Source organism: Pseudorca crassidens, chromosome X, assembly GCF_039906515.1.
Source record: "Pseudorca crassidens isolate mPseCra1 chromosome X, mPseCra1.hap1, whole genome shotgun sequence".
Classification (NCBI taxonomy): domain Eukaryota; kingdom Metazoa; phylum Chordata; class Mammalia; order Artiodactyla; family Delphinidae; genus Pseudorca; species Pseudorca crassidens.
Genome location: NC_090317.1, coordinates 71,786,870 through 71,799,798, shown reverse-complemented (window position 1 = coordinate 71,799,798; position 12,929 = coordinate 71,786,870). Strand labels below are relative to the sequence as shown.

The following is a 12,929-nucleotide window of genomic DNA, read 5'->3' as shown; positions in this document are numbered from 1 at the left end:
CATCAGCCCCAAAATCTCCCTGATTCTTCTGCTTTGTAGTCAAACCATCTCCCCCATCCCAAACCTCTGATAACTGGTGATCTGTTTCCCATCCCTATAGTTTTACCTTTTCCAGATATTATACAAACACAATCACACAGTATGTAACATTTTGAGACTGGCTTCTTTCATTTAGCATAATGCATTTGCGATTCATCCAAGTTGTTGCATGTATCAAGAGTTCCTTCCTTTGTATTGTTAAAGAATGTTTCATTTATAGATGTATGGTTTTATTCGTTCATCTGTTGAATAACATCTTGATTGCTTTCAGTTTGGGGTGACTATGAATAAGGTTTCTATGAACATTCTGTTAACATTCTATTAACATCCTTAGTGTGCACTGGGAAGCGAGTTCCTGTGATGGCTGTCTCCAGCCTGTAGTTAGCTTCACTCTCTCCAGAGTGTCTGCAGGGACACATGACCTGGAATGACTGTCTCTACTGGTCAGAGGCAGGTCCAAGGTCTAAGCTAGCTCTGTTTCCTCGAAGTGCACACACACTCATTGGTAATGGCCTCAGCTCAGTGGGGAGCAGTGCCGGAGCAAGAGGGGCTAGAACATAAGCCTGGTACAGGCTGGGTGGGGCACTGGGTACATTCTAGGAATCCAGCCAGAGGCCTGGGCAGCAATCAAGCCCACCTTCTCCAGGGAGGGGTTTGAGGGGAAGGATTAAGTCCCACGAACGTTCTTTTCTGACCCTGAGGTCTGTGACTGTCCCATCCCACCTGTGGTCTGCCCACCTGAACTCATGCCGTGGACTCTGGAAGGGAGTCAGGGTGAGAATATGGGGGAAGGGTGGACCCAAGTGCTCCCCATTGTCCAGGTGCAGTCACTCCTTACTTCCCATCCTCACTGCGCCCATCCTGCTCCTGTCCCGGGTAGCTCATGTTGGGTGGCCTCATATATGGGTCCCCTGATTCTAAGATGAGCTACTCTGAGGAGCCACCCTTCCCAATCTCATTCCATCCACACCCACAGTAGTTGTCAGACATCATAGGATCACAGAGTAGGATCGAGAGCCACCTCCAGCGAATCCAACATTTCGAGCATCCCGACACCCTGTCGTGGGGGTTGGTGACTTCTGCATCATCCCCCTCCTATGTTTTGGGAATTTAACGACAACCTTTGAACAAAACAGATCCGAACCTTGCTTTTGCTCATTCAATGCCTTACAGAACCTGGACCAGCCTCTACTCCCTTTACTCCCTGAATCACATCTTTCTCCCTCAAGGGAGATTACCCCTGATTACATTTATTCACACACAGGGACACACCGTCACCAACCTTGAATGGCCAATCTACCATCATACCCCCTTTTGTGTAGTAAAACACCGGTCTTTCAGGAAGGGTGTCAGGCAGAACCACCCTTGCCTCACTCAAACACAAATCTGTCCCTCTGAGTCTCAGGCTGGTACAGCCCTGGGTCCTGGCTGAGGGAAGGAAGTGCTCCCCAACCTCGAGTGAGGGGGAAATCGAACATGGAGTTCAGACTCAATCTCGTGTGTCCTAAAGAGGCAGTCTGGGAGATTGAGCTGGGACACGGAAATATCATTTCCAGGAAAATCTGTGTCACGGGGCTGGTGGAAGAGTATTTGACGGGGACCATGCAACAACACAGACCTACTAACCACACTCGCCATAGAACCTGACAGGCCAATTTCCACTCAAGGGTGTACAGACGACCCGGCTGGAGGAGGGTGGTCAGCTGGCTAGGGCAGGGAGGATGTGAATGCTTCCAGATTGGAGCTCTGGAAGGGGGTCATGAGTTCCTGCTGATGGGAAGGGTGAATGGCAGAGATGAATGGGAACCGCCAGACCCCAGAGGAGGAGGGGTGTTTGGAGAGAGCTAGAAGAGGGCCTTCGGGGGAAAGGGAGGACGTGCCAATGTGGCCAGGCAGAGCACACACAGGACCCAGACCTGGGACACTCCGCTGGCTTGACTGCAGGGATGGTAACAGAGGCTGGCCCAGAGTCCCCACCACAGGATGCCACAGATACCGTTCTGGAAAAGGCTCTGACGTGGAGCAGCGCCCCGGCCCGGCCCCCTACCCCGACCCCGACCCCTACCCCTCCAGAGAGAAGGCAGAACACAGAATATGAGAGGTACTTTAATTGGAAACTGCTGTGAAACTGGGGCGGGGCGGGGGCAAAACAAGGGGGAGAGGAAGCCCTAGCTGAGGCAGAACAGGAGGGAACGAGCTTGGCCACAGCTCCAGGGCCCCAAAGGTACCAGCTGCTCCTCTTGCAGGAAGACGCTGGGCTCAACCTGTGAAACAGCAGAGTCAGGGAAGAGCCTGAAGCCAGGGCCAGCCCCCAGCCCTGCTCAACAGCCAGGACTGTGGGAAGGGGTACGGTGTGTGTAACACTCACTTCAAAGGGTCTGCAACTTGTCAGCCAGGTACTGCATGGCGGCTGCAACAGGGACAGGCATTAGCAGGCGCTCCAGACAGAGGGATACAGAAGCCCGTCCCCCTATCCCCGTGAGGAACCGCCTAGCCCTGATACCTGAAACCCCTCCAGACCCGATGCAAAGAGCTCTGGGCCTGATCACTCCCCACCACCCAAATTGAATGTGGAACCGGTTCCTAAAGGGAAACAAAATGTGCCAGCAGCTCTCATGCTGTGGGCCGTGCCACAACCACTCAGAACTTGTCACACACACAAACAAACAATCCAACAAGAACCTTAGAAGCCACACCAAGCAGCAGTTCAAGGGAAAAATCAACGAGGCATCTCTAAAAGTCCTATCAGAAGGACATTCCCTAGGACTGGTCTGGTTGTCAAAGTGTGCATGCAGTCCAGACAGTACTTTGTTATTTGTACACACGCCCAGTTGTACATGCACAGCCAGCTCCAGGGCCAGGCCTGAGAGGTTCTCCTCCCCACAGGGATGATCGTCCCTGCCAGGCCCACCGCACCTGCAGCCCACCCCCACCCCAGGTGCCCACCCGGGTTCTTCACTAAGACACCGCTCTCCGGCCCTGGTTCCTCATACCAAGTTGCTCCTTAAGTTCGTCTACTTCTCTCTTTAGCTCGAGACACTAGGCCAGCAGACAGAGGAGGAAGAGAAATGATTAGTATACTCTGGCCTCCTCTCTCCTCCACCTTCTCCTCTCCCCCGGGCCCTCCACCCCAAAGCCGGGTGGTTAGACTGGCAAGGGCTCCTCAGTGGAAAGGAGGTGGGCTCCCTCCGTGGGGTACGTGATGGGGGCAGGGGAGGGGGAGCCCACACATGTCAGCTGAACTTGGACCCAGATCCCACCCTCGAGTTTGGGCCTGCATTTCCAGGATGCAGTGGAAGCATTACCCAAGGACAGCAGGGCGTTCCCAGTGGCTGCTGCTGCGTTTCCGGTCTTGGGGGATGGTCAAGTGGCCCCCGGTCACCTGAGAGGGAAAGGACACACAATCCAGCTTCCCAGGCTCCCAGTGAGGTGGAAAGGGCCAAGCGGGCTCTAAAGTGAGGTGAGGCAGCACCACCCTCTGCTGGCAACCAGCCGCCCCTGCTCTGCCCAGCAGCCGGAACCTTGTCTCTGGGCCTGCTTCCCCTGTTCCCCGGGGACAGCCATTTCGCCACTGTGGTCCCCAAACAATGTGGCTCTGGATTCGACCCTCCCAGAGCTGCAGCCACAGCCAGCACGTGGGAGAGCAATGTGGCCGAACAGGACTTAACAGAAAAGGCTGTTCCCCTGCAAGTCTACACCCGGAGCAGCTGTTTGGGGCACTGCCACCGATCACCCCGGCCGCACAAACCCCACACAGAGGATGATGTGGCTCAAGGCCAGCCCTGCCAGCACCCCGTCTTCTGTGGGAGAAGCTGCCTGGGAGCAAGGCTGTGCCCCCGGCAGAGACAGAGGCAGAGGTTTCTGTCCTCAACCCCTCTTCCCTCCCCTCATATCAAACCCACGACACTCACCTGAGGGGGCAGGCCCCCTGGGCATGACTTCTCCCTGGTTCAGGGCCAAGGGTTCTGAGTTTCCTGGATCTTGGGGGCCTCTGGTGTTGACGTCGCCACTGCTGGCTTTTCTACGATGCATGCGCAGACAAGATGTCCCTGGCCTGTGAGTGAGCAGCTGAAACAAAAATTTCTCACCGATTTGGACTAAGGAACTGTGTGTGTGTGTGTGTGTGTGTGTGTGAGAGAGAGAGAGAGAGAGAGAGAGAGAGAGAGAGAGTTGTGTGATTCGGGCCAGGGTGAGGCAGGGAATTGGGAAGGGAATTGAAAGGCTGATCTCATTAGCACTTTCTCCCTCAGTCAGCCCCAGGCCAGCAGGCAGAGCTGATCTAGGCACAACAGTGGGACACTGAGAAAGCCCAGGGCCCCTGCAAGGAAGGTCTGGGGAACAGCTAGGAAGGAGGATTCAGGAAGCTGGTGAGTCTAAATACTGAGGCTTTCCGGGGAAGCTTTTAAGGGATCCCCCGACCCAATTCAGCTACCAGCCCTCCCTTCCATCCCAGCCCAAGTCTCTCAGAGGAGGCTGGAAAGAGGCCAAGGGTGGAGAACCGGGCCCAGGACACCCGAAGTGCTACCTTAATGTTTGTCCCTAGGAAAAGGAGCCCGATCTGGCATCGTAATGACCCAGTGACCGAGGGGCACCCAATGCTGACCTCTGAGGGGTGGACAGAGGCAGCATGGATGAAGACGTGTGCCCTGGGTGCTGTGGGGGGGGGGAAGAGTGGGGAGAGAGGAGGAGCATGGCCTACTCACTTGGCCCTTTGGGGCTGGGTCTCTATTTGGGTCCTTATCTTCTCCCGCCACCGCCTCAGACTCCCTTGCCCACCTGACCACGGATTTCTTCCCAGCGCCACTGTGCTTGGACTGTTTGGTTCCCGAAAGGACCAAGGTATAACTCTTGGGTCTCCCAGGCAGCGGAATACCAGAGATTGGGGGGAAGGTGGCCGGTTCCACGGGAGTTGCCGAGATTCGCTGCCCCCGGGAACGGAAGGTTCCCCCCAGGGCAAGTTTGGATGCTTCCCCGACGGATTTCTTCTCCTGGGCTCCGTTCTTCCTAGGAGTGACCTGCGGCAGGCCACCTGGAGCAGCAGCAGAAACAGAAGCAGCAGCAGCAGCAGCAGCAGCAGCTCCCGGGTAGCTGGGCTTGCTGCCCCCCTTGCCCCACAGCACGCTCTGCATTTTCTTAGGGGAAGAGATGCCCTGCTCTCCCACGCCCTGCCTTTCCACAACCGAAGAGAGTCCTCGCGGAGCCGAGGACAGGGAAGAGCCTGTCACGTGACGGTAATTCTCCCTGACTTGGAACTTCGAGTGTCTGGGAGTGTCCCCGGGATCCTCGGGTCTGCTGGGCTTGGCCTGGCCTCCTCCTCTGCGGTAAGTGCTCACCGTCATCAGCTGTGTCTCACTGAATTCATCTGAGGACTCGGAGTCGGACAGCAGCCAGGCCAGGCCTTCCGCGGAGCGCCGCTGGCGATCCGCAGCCACGTTCAACCTACGCTTAGTGCCTCTCTTAGGGTTCCCCAAGGCCCGGCCCGCTTCAGGCCCACCCAGGTGGAGAGGGCCGGCTGGAGCCGTCGACGCCTCCCCACAGCTCTGGCCGGGCGCTCCTCGACCGCCGGGACCCGCCTCGAGGCACAGTGTCGACCAAGTGGCCTCTTTGAAGGCAGTGGACCTCTCCGGGGACGGGTACCTGCGGACGCCCAGCACGTCCTGGTCGGTCAGCTGCTGCAGGTTGGCCTCCTTGGCCGCCTCAGACTCCTCGATCAGGTCCAGGAGGTCCCTCGTGTGCTCATCTGGGGAGCCAGGTCGGCCTTCGCGGCCCCACAGCACCGGCCCTCGCGCTTCCAGCATCTCCCGCTCAGACTGGAAGCCCTCGGGGTCCGGGTATCTGCGGACGCCCAGCACATCCTGGTCGGTCAGCTGCTGCAGGTTGGCCTCCTTGGCCGCCTCAGACTCGTCGATCAGGTCCAGGAGGTCCCTCGTGTGCTCATCTGGGGAGCCAGGTCGGCCTTCGCGGCCCCACAGCACCGGCCCTCGCCCTTCCAGCATCTCCCGCTTCGACTGGAAGCCCTCGGGGTCCGGGAAGCCGCCTCCGCCCTTGCCGCTCCGCGGCTCCCCAGGCTCGGGGCCTGGGTCGGGCCCCGGCGGGACTGCGGGGCCGGCTATGCGAACGCCGGCCCGCTCCCTGACTTTCGGGCGGACACGCCTTCTCAACACATACACCTCATCCGGGGAGCTCATGTCGCGACCCGGGTGGCCCCAGAACCGGGGCGACGGTCGATGGCCCGAGTCGCGGTCGCGGTCACGGCGGGCTAGGCGGGCGGCGCTCAGAAGGGAGCGTCAGCCACCTCACGCGCCGCACGAGCTCGCCTCAAAAGAAAGGACGCGCCACTTTCAGCGCGCCTCTCACGCCCGCGCCGCAGCCTCCTCATTGGTCCGGCCCCCGCCAACCAGCGGGCTCCTTGTTCGCCCGCCCCCGTCGAGACCTAACCAATGGGGCCGAGGGCCTCTGGTTTGCTCGCAAGCCCGTGGGCGGTCCGGGCAGTTGGCTGGTGAAGGAGGTGGTGGGAGTGCCTCCCTCTGTCAAGCCTCTGGGCCCGCCTCCTCCTGTCCCGCCTCCCCTTTCTGGTTAGAGTCACAGCTCTGAGCCTCCGTTTCCCATGTATACAGGGGGTCGAGGGCGTCGGCGAGTGAGGGCGCCGGGCTCCAGGGGTGGTGAGGATGAAACGTCAAGATGGAGGCGCTGGATGCCTAGCACGCGCCGAAAGCATTTGCCAGCCTCCCTTCCACCGCAAGCCTTAAGACCCAACAGGAGAATGGGCACAGGAGTCCCGCAGTCAGTGATCAGGGGTCGGCCAGAGAGCAAAGGGATCGTATTTTTGTTCTGTAAGGTCTCTGTCTCAACTGCTCCATCAAATGTGGCTCAGCAGACGTTCCTGGCAGGCGGGTGTGGCGGATAGACTTGGGGTTGGCCTCGCTCCATCAGTCCTTCCCCCTCTCTGAGGCAAATTCAAAGAAGAGGAAATCGCAGTGGCCAGTTACACCCCAAAAGATGCTCCCCACCGCTGATCCTGGAGATGTGAACTAAAACCACGAATCGGGTTTCACACACTAGGTTGACAACCTTCAAAGAGCTTAACCATTCCGAGGGTGGGAGAGGTTAGGAGCAAACCCCTGTGGCGGTGGTGCAAGAGACGCATTTGGCAGAATCCATTGAAAGCAACTTAGTGCCGGCACGGACTCTGTGCCTGGCACTCTTCTAAGCGCTGGGCATAAATAATAATGCATCCGCGTGACACGCCTTTAACTATAGTACCAACTATTACTGGCCTCTTCCCGGTGAGGAAACAGGCACTGAGAGGTTCGGCCACTGGCCCAAGGTCATTCGGCTCGTGGGGATCAGCGGCAGGATTGAAACCAATCAATCTGACTCCAGAGTCCTTGCTTTTAGCCCAAGATCTTTAAAAGGAAGGAAGAAAGAATCTATTTCCTCTATGCTCCTGCAAGTCCGCTGCCTGGTACTTCTTCCGGAGACACGCTGGTACCTGTAGTGTACAAGAACACATGCACAAGGGAGTTGGTGATGGGAAAAACTGGGAACACTCCAAATTCCCGTCAGTAAGGAAATGGATGAATGCAACGTGGCTTAGCATCCAGTAGCATAAAGCGTGGCAGTCCAACGGAATGCATCAGGCCATTCTCACAGCTTTCGAAAGCATCCGCCTGACTTCCAACTGCAAGTTGCAGAACGATGGCTTTGGATTCACATTTGTAAGTTAAATCACTTGCGTGCGTGGGCACACGCACACACACCAGTCAATCCTATGTAATATATGAGAATTCATTTAAGTATATGTACAAGTATGTTTTAAAGTTTTGAAGGACGCACAACCAAGGCCTACCAGTTGTGATGGCGGTGGGTGTGGATAGCCAGGTGTCTCTCAATTTTTCTTGGAACTGTCAGTTCTCAGCTCCCCTGAGCTGAGCAGTACTGATGTCTGGGGAGTGGTGCCTCCCTTGGTTTCTATACGGCCCATGGGTGTTAGAATTTCCCGTGTCTGCCACCCCACTCCTACTCTGACACCGCTCCATTCCTCCCATACCTTCCTTCTGCTCCTTCCCGTTCATACTCCTCTGTCTTCAGTCACCTCTCTCTCCTGCAACCTGCTCTGGCTGACCTCCTGGAGAGTCCTGGGGTGTCTGAACCCCTCTTGCCTGTGGAACTCAAAGGCCCAGTTTTCTGGGTCTGCACCTGAGAAGCTAGCCGTGCTGGAGAAGTTTCAGAGCAGGGGAGATTGGGTGCACTGTAAATCTGCAATCCTCCTCCTCGAGCCTGCCCCCGATGGTGCCTGCCCGTTTGTGGATACCGCCCTCTTCCACTTCTCCCAGTGACTTTTTAAGTCGTGGTGTGCTATTTCAAATATGTTAAAATGGATAAGGAAGGATATAGCAAAATCTCCTGCATCCACCAGCACCCTAGGAAACATTACCAGTGGATTCAGTGGAAGCCTCCGTCTTCCCTCTCACCATTTCCATTCCCTTCCTCCCTCCCCCAGAGAGAGACTCCCAGAACTTCTTCTCACCTTCTCCACTCTCTTCGTCCCTGTGGCTCTCCTACCTCCTCTTCCCCTGCATCCCATACGTCTCCAATGATGTCACTAATCTCTGCTTTAGCCCCCTATGCTCACCAGGATCCAATACTGCTTTTGACTTACTCTCTTGGCCTGGGGTGGGAGCCAGTGTCAGAGGTTCCTCTTGGCTTTCCCCACCGGGATAGCTCTTACCCCACAGAGCAGTGACCCAATGTGGAAGTCATTGCTCCAACTGCCAAGTGTATCACTTATCATTATCAGCTTGGGCACTGGAGAAATGACCGCTATTTTGGTCCAGGGACCCATTCAGCTCACTGTGAACCGGTCTCTATTCCCAACTCCTTTTAATGTCAGGGCCTCATAAGCCCCATTCTAATGGGGCCCCATCATGACACTTTGGGCCTCCTGGATCAATGTCAGCTCAGATCCTGTGTCCAGTAGTAGTAGAAGTGTCTGGGTCTTTTTCTAGCCTCCGGGTACAGTCACCTGAGAACTGGCAGTCATTCTCTTTAGGGACGGTCATAACCCACTGCCTTGTTTCTGGATCCTTCCTCCTCAGGACTCATCCACCTCTTCAGTGGGGCCAGTCTCTGAATTGGCTGAGGACCAGGAACTGAGCAGGAGACTGTGGCTTTTTAGCGGGATGATGGCCCTCCTTCTCTTGCATTCTTGCCTTTTGCTGGCTGTCGTTGCCCCTAGGGAGCCATGCTGTCTGAGCCATCTTCTCAGCTTTCTGCCGGTCAAGCAGGCACTCTTGACTGCCCCTCTGAGCTTGCTGGTCGTTACTGGAAATGTGGTCTGCTGGCATCTCTTGGTTAAGAGCTGCCCTCTGCCCTCTATCATGTCAGAATTCGTTGGCTCCCATGGGTGGTAATGAGCCCAGGTCGGGACCACTTTCCTTCCATCATTGGCATTGGCCTCCAGAGGGGAGCAACCACCAAACTTCTAGTGATGCTGGGGCCCCTCTCACCAGAACACTCCTGATGGCTTTGGTGTCCTCTCAGCCCTACAGTGGGACATGTGTCCTACAGTGGGATGTGTCCTCTCAGCCCTACAGTGGGACATAACCATGAGGCCATGTGACTGGCCTCACCTTTTCTGTCCGTTCTAGCATGTCTGCATCACTCAACCTTTTTGTTCCTTCCTCTGCCATCTGCCAATCCAAGGCAGGCATTTCCACTTCTCTCCTTATGGGCCATCACTTTCTCAAAGTTTCAAAGGGCCAGTCTGGCAGTGAATTTCCTCCACCTCCTGGAGTCCTTGCCCGTGTGTTAAATCCCATGGCATGAGAAAGCGCCTCCGCTCAGTAAAACTTGCTTATCCACTCTTATATTCCTGTCCACTTGATCCAGCACCCTCAAAATCCAATCCCAGGGATATTGCCCTGCTCCTGCCAGTACAGGCTTGTTATTTCTTGGTGTATAATTTCTTTTTCCCCTTATCAGGCTCGGCATATCCCAGTGAGTTTATGGAGAAGAGATGAGGGTTTCCCTGGGAGAGGTGTCTGTCACTTTGTGGGGGAGCAGACTCTGTAGCATCTACCAGCACAGGGCATGTGTTAGCTCTTGCTAGGGAAGGAAGGGCCACCCTGCAAGCTTTGAGGCCTCAGGACGTTTGGATCTGATAAGCCAACGTTTGGAGACATCCATGCCAATATACCCGGCCTACATTTCAGAGTCTGAAGTTTTTCCAAAAAGGGCCCTGACCTTCCCATAACAGGCCTGTGTTTGTCAAGGATGTATACATCTCTGGAGTTCTGCACTTACTGTTATCGCATAATCTGTGAGCTACTCAGCTGTCTCTGCAGGAGGCAAGGGCATTTTGTAAGCCACCAAGAAAACCCCATGAATCTTACACTTGGCCCTTAACTGTTTGGTAATGTCCCTTAGTTTCTCATTACGTCTTCACAGGGCGCCAGTATAACAGTGATGAACAGCTGCCTCTGCCCTCCCTATAGACATAGTGCCCTCCCTACCATTCAAAGGCCTGAATCATCTCACAGGCCACAAGTAAGACCCTCCACTGGGATATTTTTCAAGGTACGTATGGATAAAACCTTAAGGAATCAGGAGGTAACCTTGTGCTAGAGATTATCCATGCCCCACATAACACTCAAAATGGTACGCTCTTTGTCATTTGGGCAGTGAGTGAGCTGGTCCATAAACCCCATCTTATAGCTAACTTCTCAGACCACTCCTGGTACCACTTTTGTTAGTTTGGGTCCTCCAAAAATACGGACACCAAGGCATGATTGGACATGAACGAACATGATGGGAGAATGGCATGTGAAGGATAAAGGAGAAGGAGCAGGAATGAGTCTTCTTCTTCAGGGTGCGATGCGGGTCTGACGTCTTTAAGAGAGACGTGGGGGAAAGGAGGGTCAGATAAGAAGAATCTCAGATGCAGTTTCGTTCTAACAGTAAACTTTAGTTCCGTTTAGTTTAGTTTGTTCAGGCTCATGTGGAGTCCCCACCCTACAGCTGCCATTTAGAGGAGTCCCTGTCCTGAAGCAGTATGCCCCTGCCATGCTCAGTCACTGGCTGGGAGCTACCCAGAGGATGTGGGATCTTGGCACAAACAATGGTGGTGCCAGAGAAGTGGCAGCTGGCACTTGCCAATCTACTATGTTCCCTGCAGTGGATCAGAGGGGCATGTTTCTATGGCCACCACAAGGAAGCAGAAGTCAAAGGTGACTAACATTTCCGTTTTGAGTGACTTTGTGGTGGGGAGCATAAGGACACAGGAAGTAAAGAAAGATTGGGAGGGAAATGATAGGATTTTGGATACATTAAGGTTGTGTTTCTTATAGGACATGCAGGTGGAATGCACTTAGAAATTTGGTTCTGGAACACCAGTGAGGGGTCAAAGCTAGAGAGAGATACAGACTTGGGAGCCATTCATTCCCTCAGTAAACTTTTATAGCAGTGTTTTTTCAAACGTCACCATAACCTTAGAAGTTCCTTGCATGGAAGCTCCAATTCCTTTCCCTTCACCCTCCTCAGAAGTAACCTCTATCCTTTGTCTTCAGCGTTCCCTTCCTTTTCTTTAGTTATTCTCTACATAGGTTCATATTCCTAACAACGTTGGTTTTGCTGCATCCTTTGGTCTTTATGTAAATGGAATCATTTGTGTTGTTTCTGACTTCTCCCGTGTGATACTGTGTAACTGAGATTCATCCCTGTTGTCGCATGTGGCAGGCACTTGTTCATTTTCATTGCTGTACACTGTTCCACCAAATGAATATACAGTAGACTCTCATTATCATGATAGTTATTTGCAGTCTATAAAGTTGCCATGAACACTGAATTAGGCAATCCTGAAACATTGCTCCTAAGGGAAATATAATTTCAAGTTCCTACCATCCGCTGGTCACAACATTTTCATCGACTGATCGCTGCGTAATCATGTTTCATGTGTGTTTCTGTTTAAAGGCACTCTATTTAATACAAATATTATTGATTCATTAACACTGACCTCACAGCCAACAGCATTATAAATCATGCCTGAACAAGGTTTATGTAACACACATATTTTCTTGAGTGCACGTCATAGTCATTTTGCACTCAAGAACACTAGACAGTACTTCAGCACTAAGCTTGGAGGCCATCTTTAATTATGAAATCACCAACAAAGAAGCACAAAAATGCAAACTATGTGGCACCAAATAAATCATGAAAAGGACACTTGCTTGCAGTATGAGACTGAAACCAGAAGGCAGGGCGTCACCTTGTTTGACCTCAGTTGGGAACATATTCCACCAACTCAAATTTTTCACAGCTCTCTCGAACGAGGAGGAAAGCACTCTGGTACTGATTTGTGGTTAAAAATGAATTTTAGCAAATAGGGGAATTTGCAAGTATGGAATCTACAAATAACAAGAATCAACTGTATCTCAACCTATGTATCCATTCTCCTGTCAATGGGTAATTTGGGTTGTTTCCATTTGGGCAGATATTATTCATAGCGCTACTATAAACATTCTGGCGCATGTTTCCTGGTGCCCACGTACAAGAGCCTTCCAGGGCAGAGCTTTCCAACTTTTGGACCTGGGACTTTGAGGCCTTCATCTCCAGAGACAGCCAGACAGCAGCCCCTGGACCGCTTGGTTCTGGCCCTGAACAACTTTGTCATCTTACTCCTGTATGCCATACAATCATCATTTTCTGTGTGAGCCATAGAATCAAATGGCTGGGAAGCTGTGTTCCAGTGCTTATACTTAGGACTGAAATTGTCATCTCATAGGGAAAGAAGATTTCCAACATTACTAGATCATGCCAGAGTTTTTACAATGGGGTCATGCTAATTTCTACTCCTATCAACAGTGTTTAACTGTTCCACATCCTCATCAACA

At 53.5% G+C, this 12,929-nt stretch overlaps 2 protein-coding genes and 2 long non-coding RNA genes across 4 annotated transcripts in view; 2 read left to right on the top strand and 2 right to left on the bottom strand.

Annotated features, from left to right (window-relative positions):
• LOC137217172 (uncharacterized) overlaps nt 1-12,929 on the top strand; it is a 25,842-nt gene that overhangs the window by 10,900 nt on the left and 2,013 nt on the right. The gene's annotated exons all lie outside the window — the stretch shown is intronic.
• Nucleotides 2,128-6,418, bottom strand: LOC137217261 (uncharacterized protein CXorf49 homolog). The gene is made up of 7 exons (XM_067723931.1): nt 6,397-6,418; nt 4,743-6,298; nt 3,951-4,107; nt 3,345-3,421; nt 3,033-3,078; nt 2,408-2,449; nt 2,128-2,303 (listed from the first exon to the last, which is right to left on the bottom strand). The coding sequence occupies exons 1-6, from the start codon at nt 6,416-6,418 to the stop codon at nt 2,409-2,411; spliced, it is 1,899 nt and encodes a 632-aa protein (XP_067580032.1). The 3' UTR covers nt 2,128-2,303; nt 2,408.
• The window catches only part of LOC137217170 (uncharacterized protein CXorf49 homolog), a 13,313-nt gene continuing 7,618 nt past the window's right edge, over nt 7,235-12,929 (bottom strand). Inside the window, exon 3 of the mRNA XM_067723724.1 lies at nt 7,235-7,531. Within this exon, the coding sequence (XP_067579825.1) occupies nt 7,479-7,531 (53 nt within the window). The 3' untranslated portion in view covers nt 7,235-7,478. The remainder of the gene's footprint in view (nt 7,532-12,929) is intronic.
• LOC137217175 (uncharacterized) overlaps nt 10,508-12,929 on the top strand; it is a 3,364-nt gene continuing 942 nt past the window's right edge. The window contains exon 1 of the long non-coding RNA XR_010940033.1: nt 10,508-10,617. This is a non-coding gene — a long non-coding RNA (uncharacterized lncRNA). The remainder of the gene's footprint in view (nt 10,618-12,929) is intronic.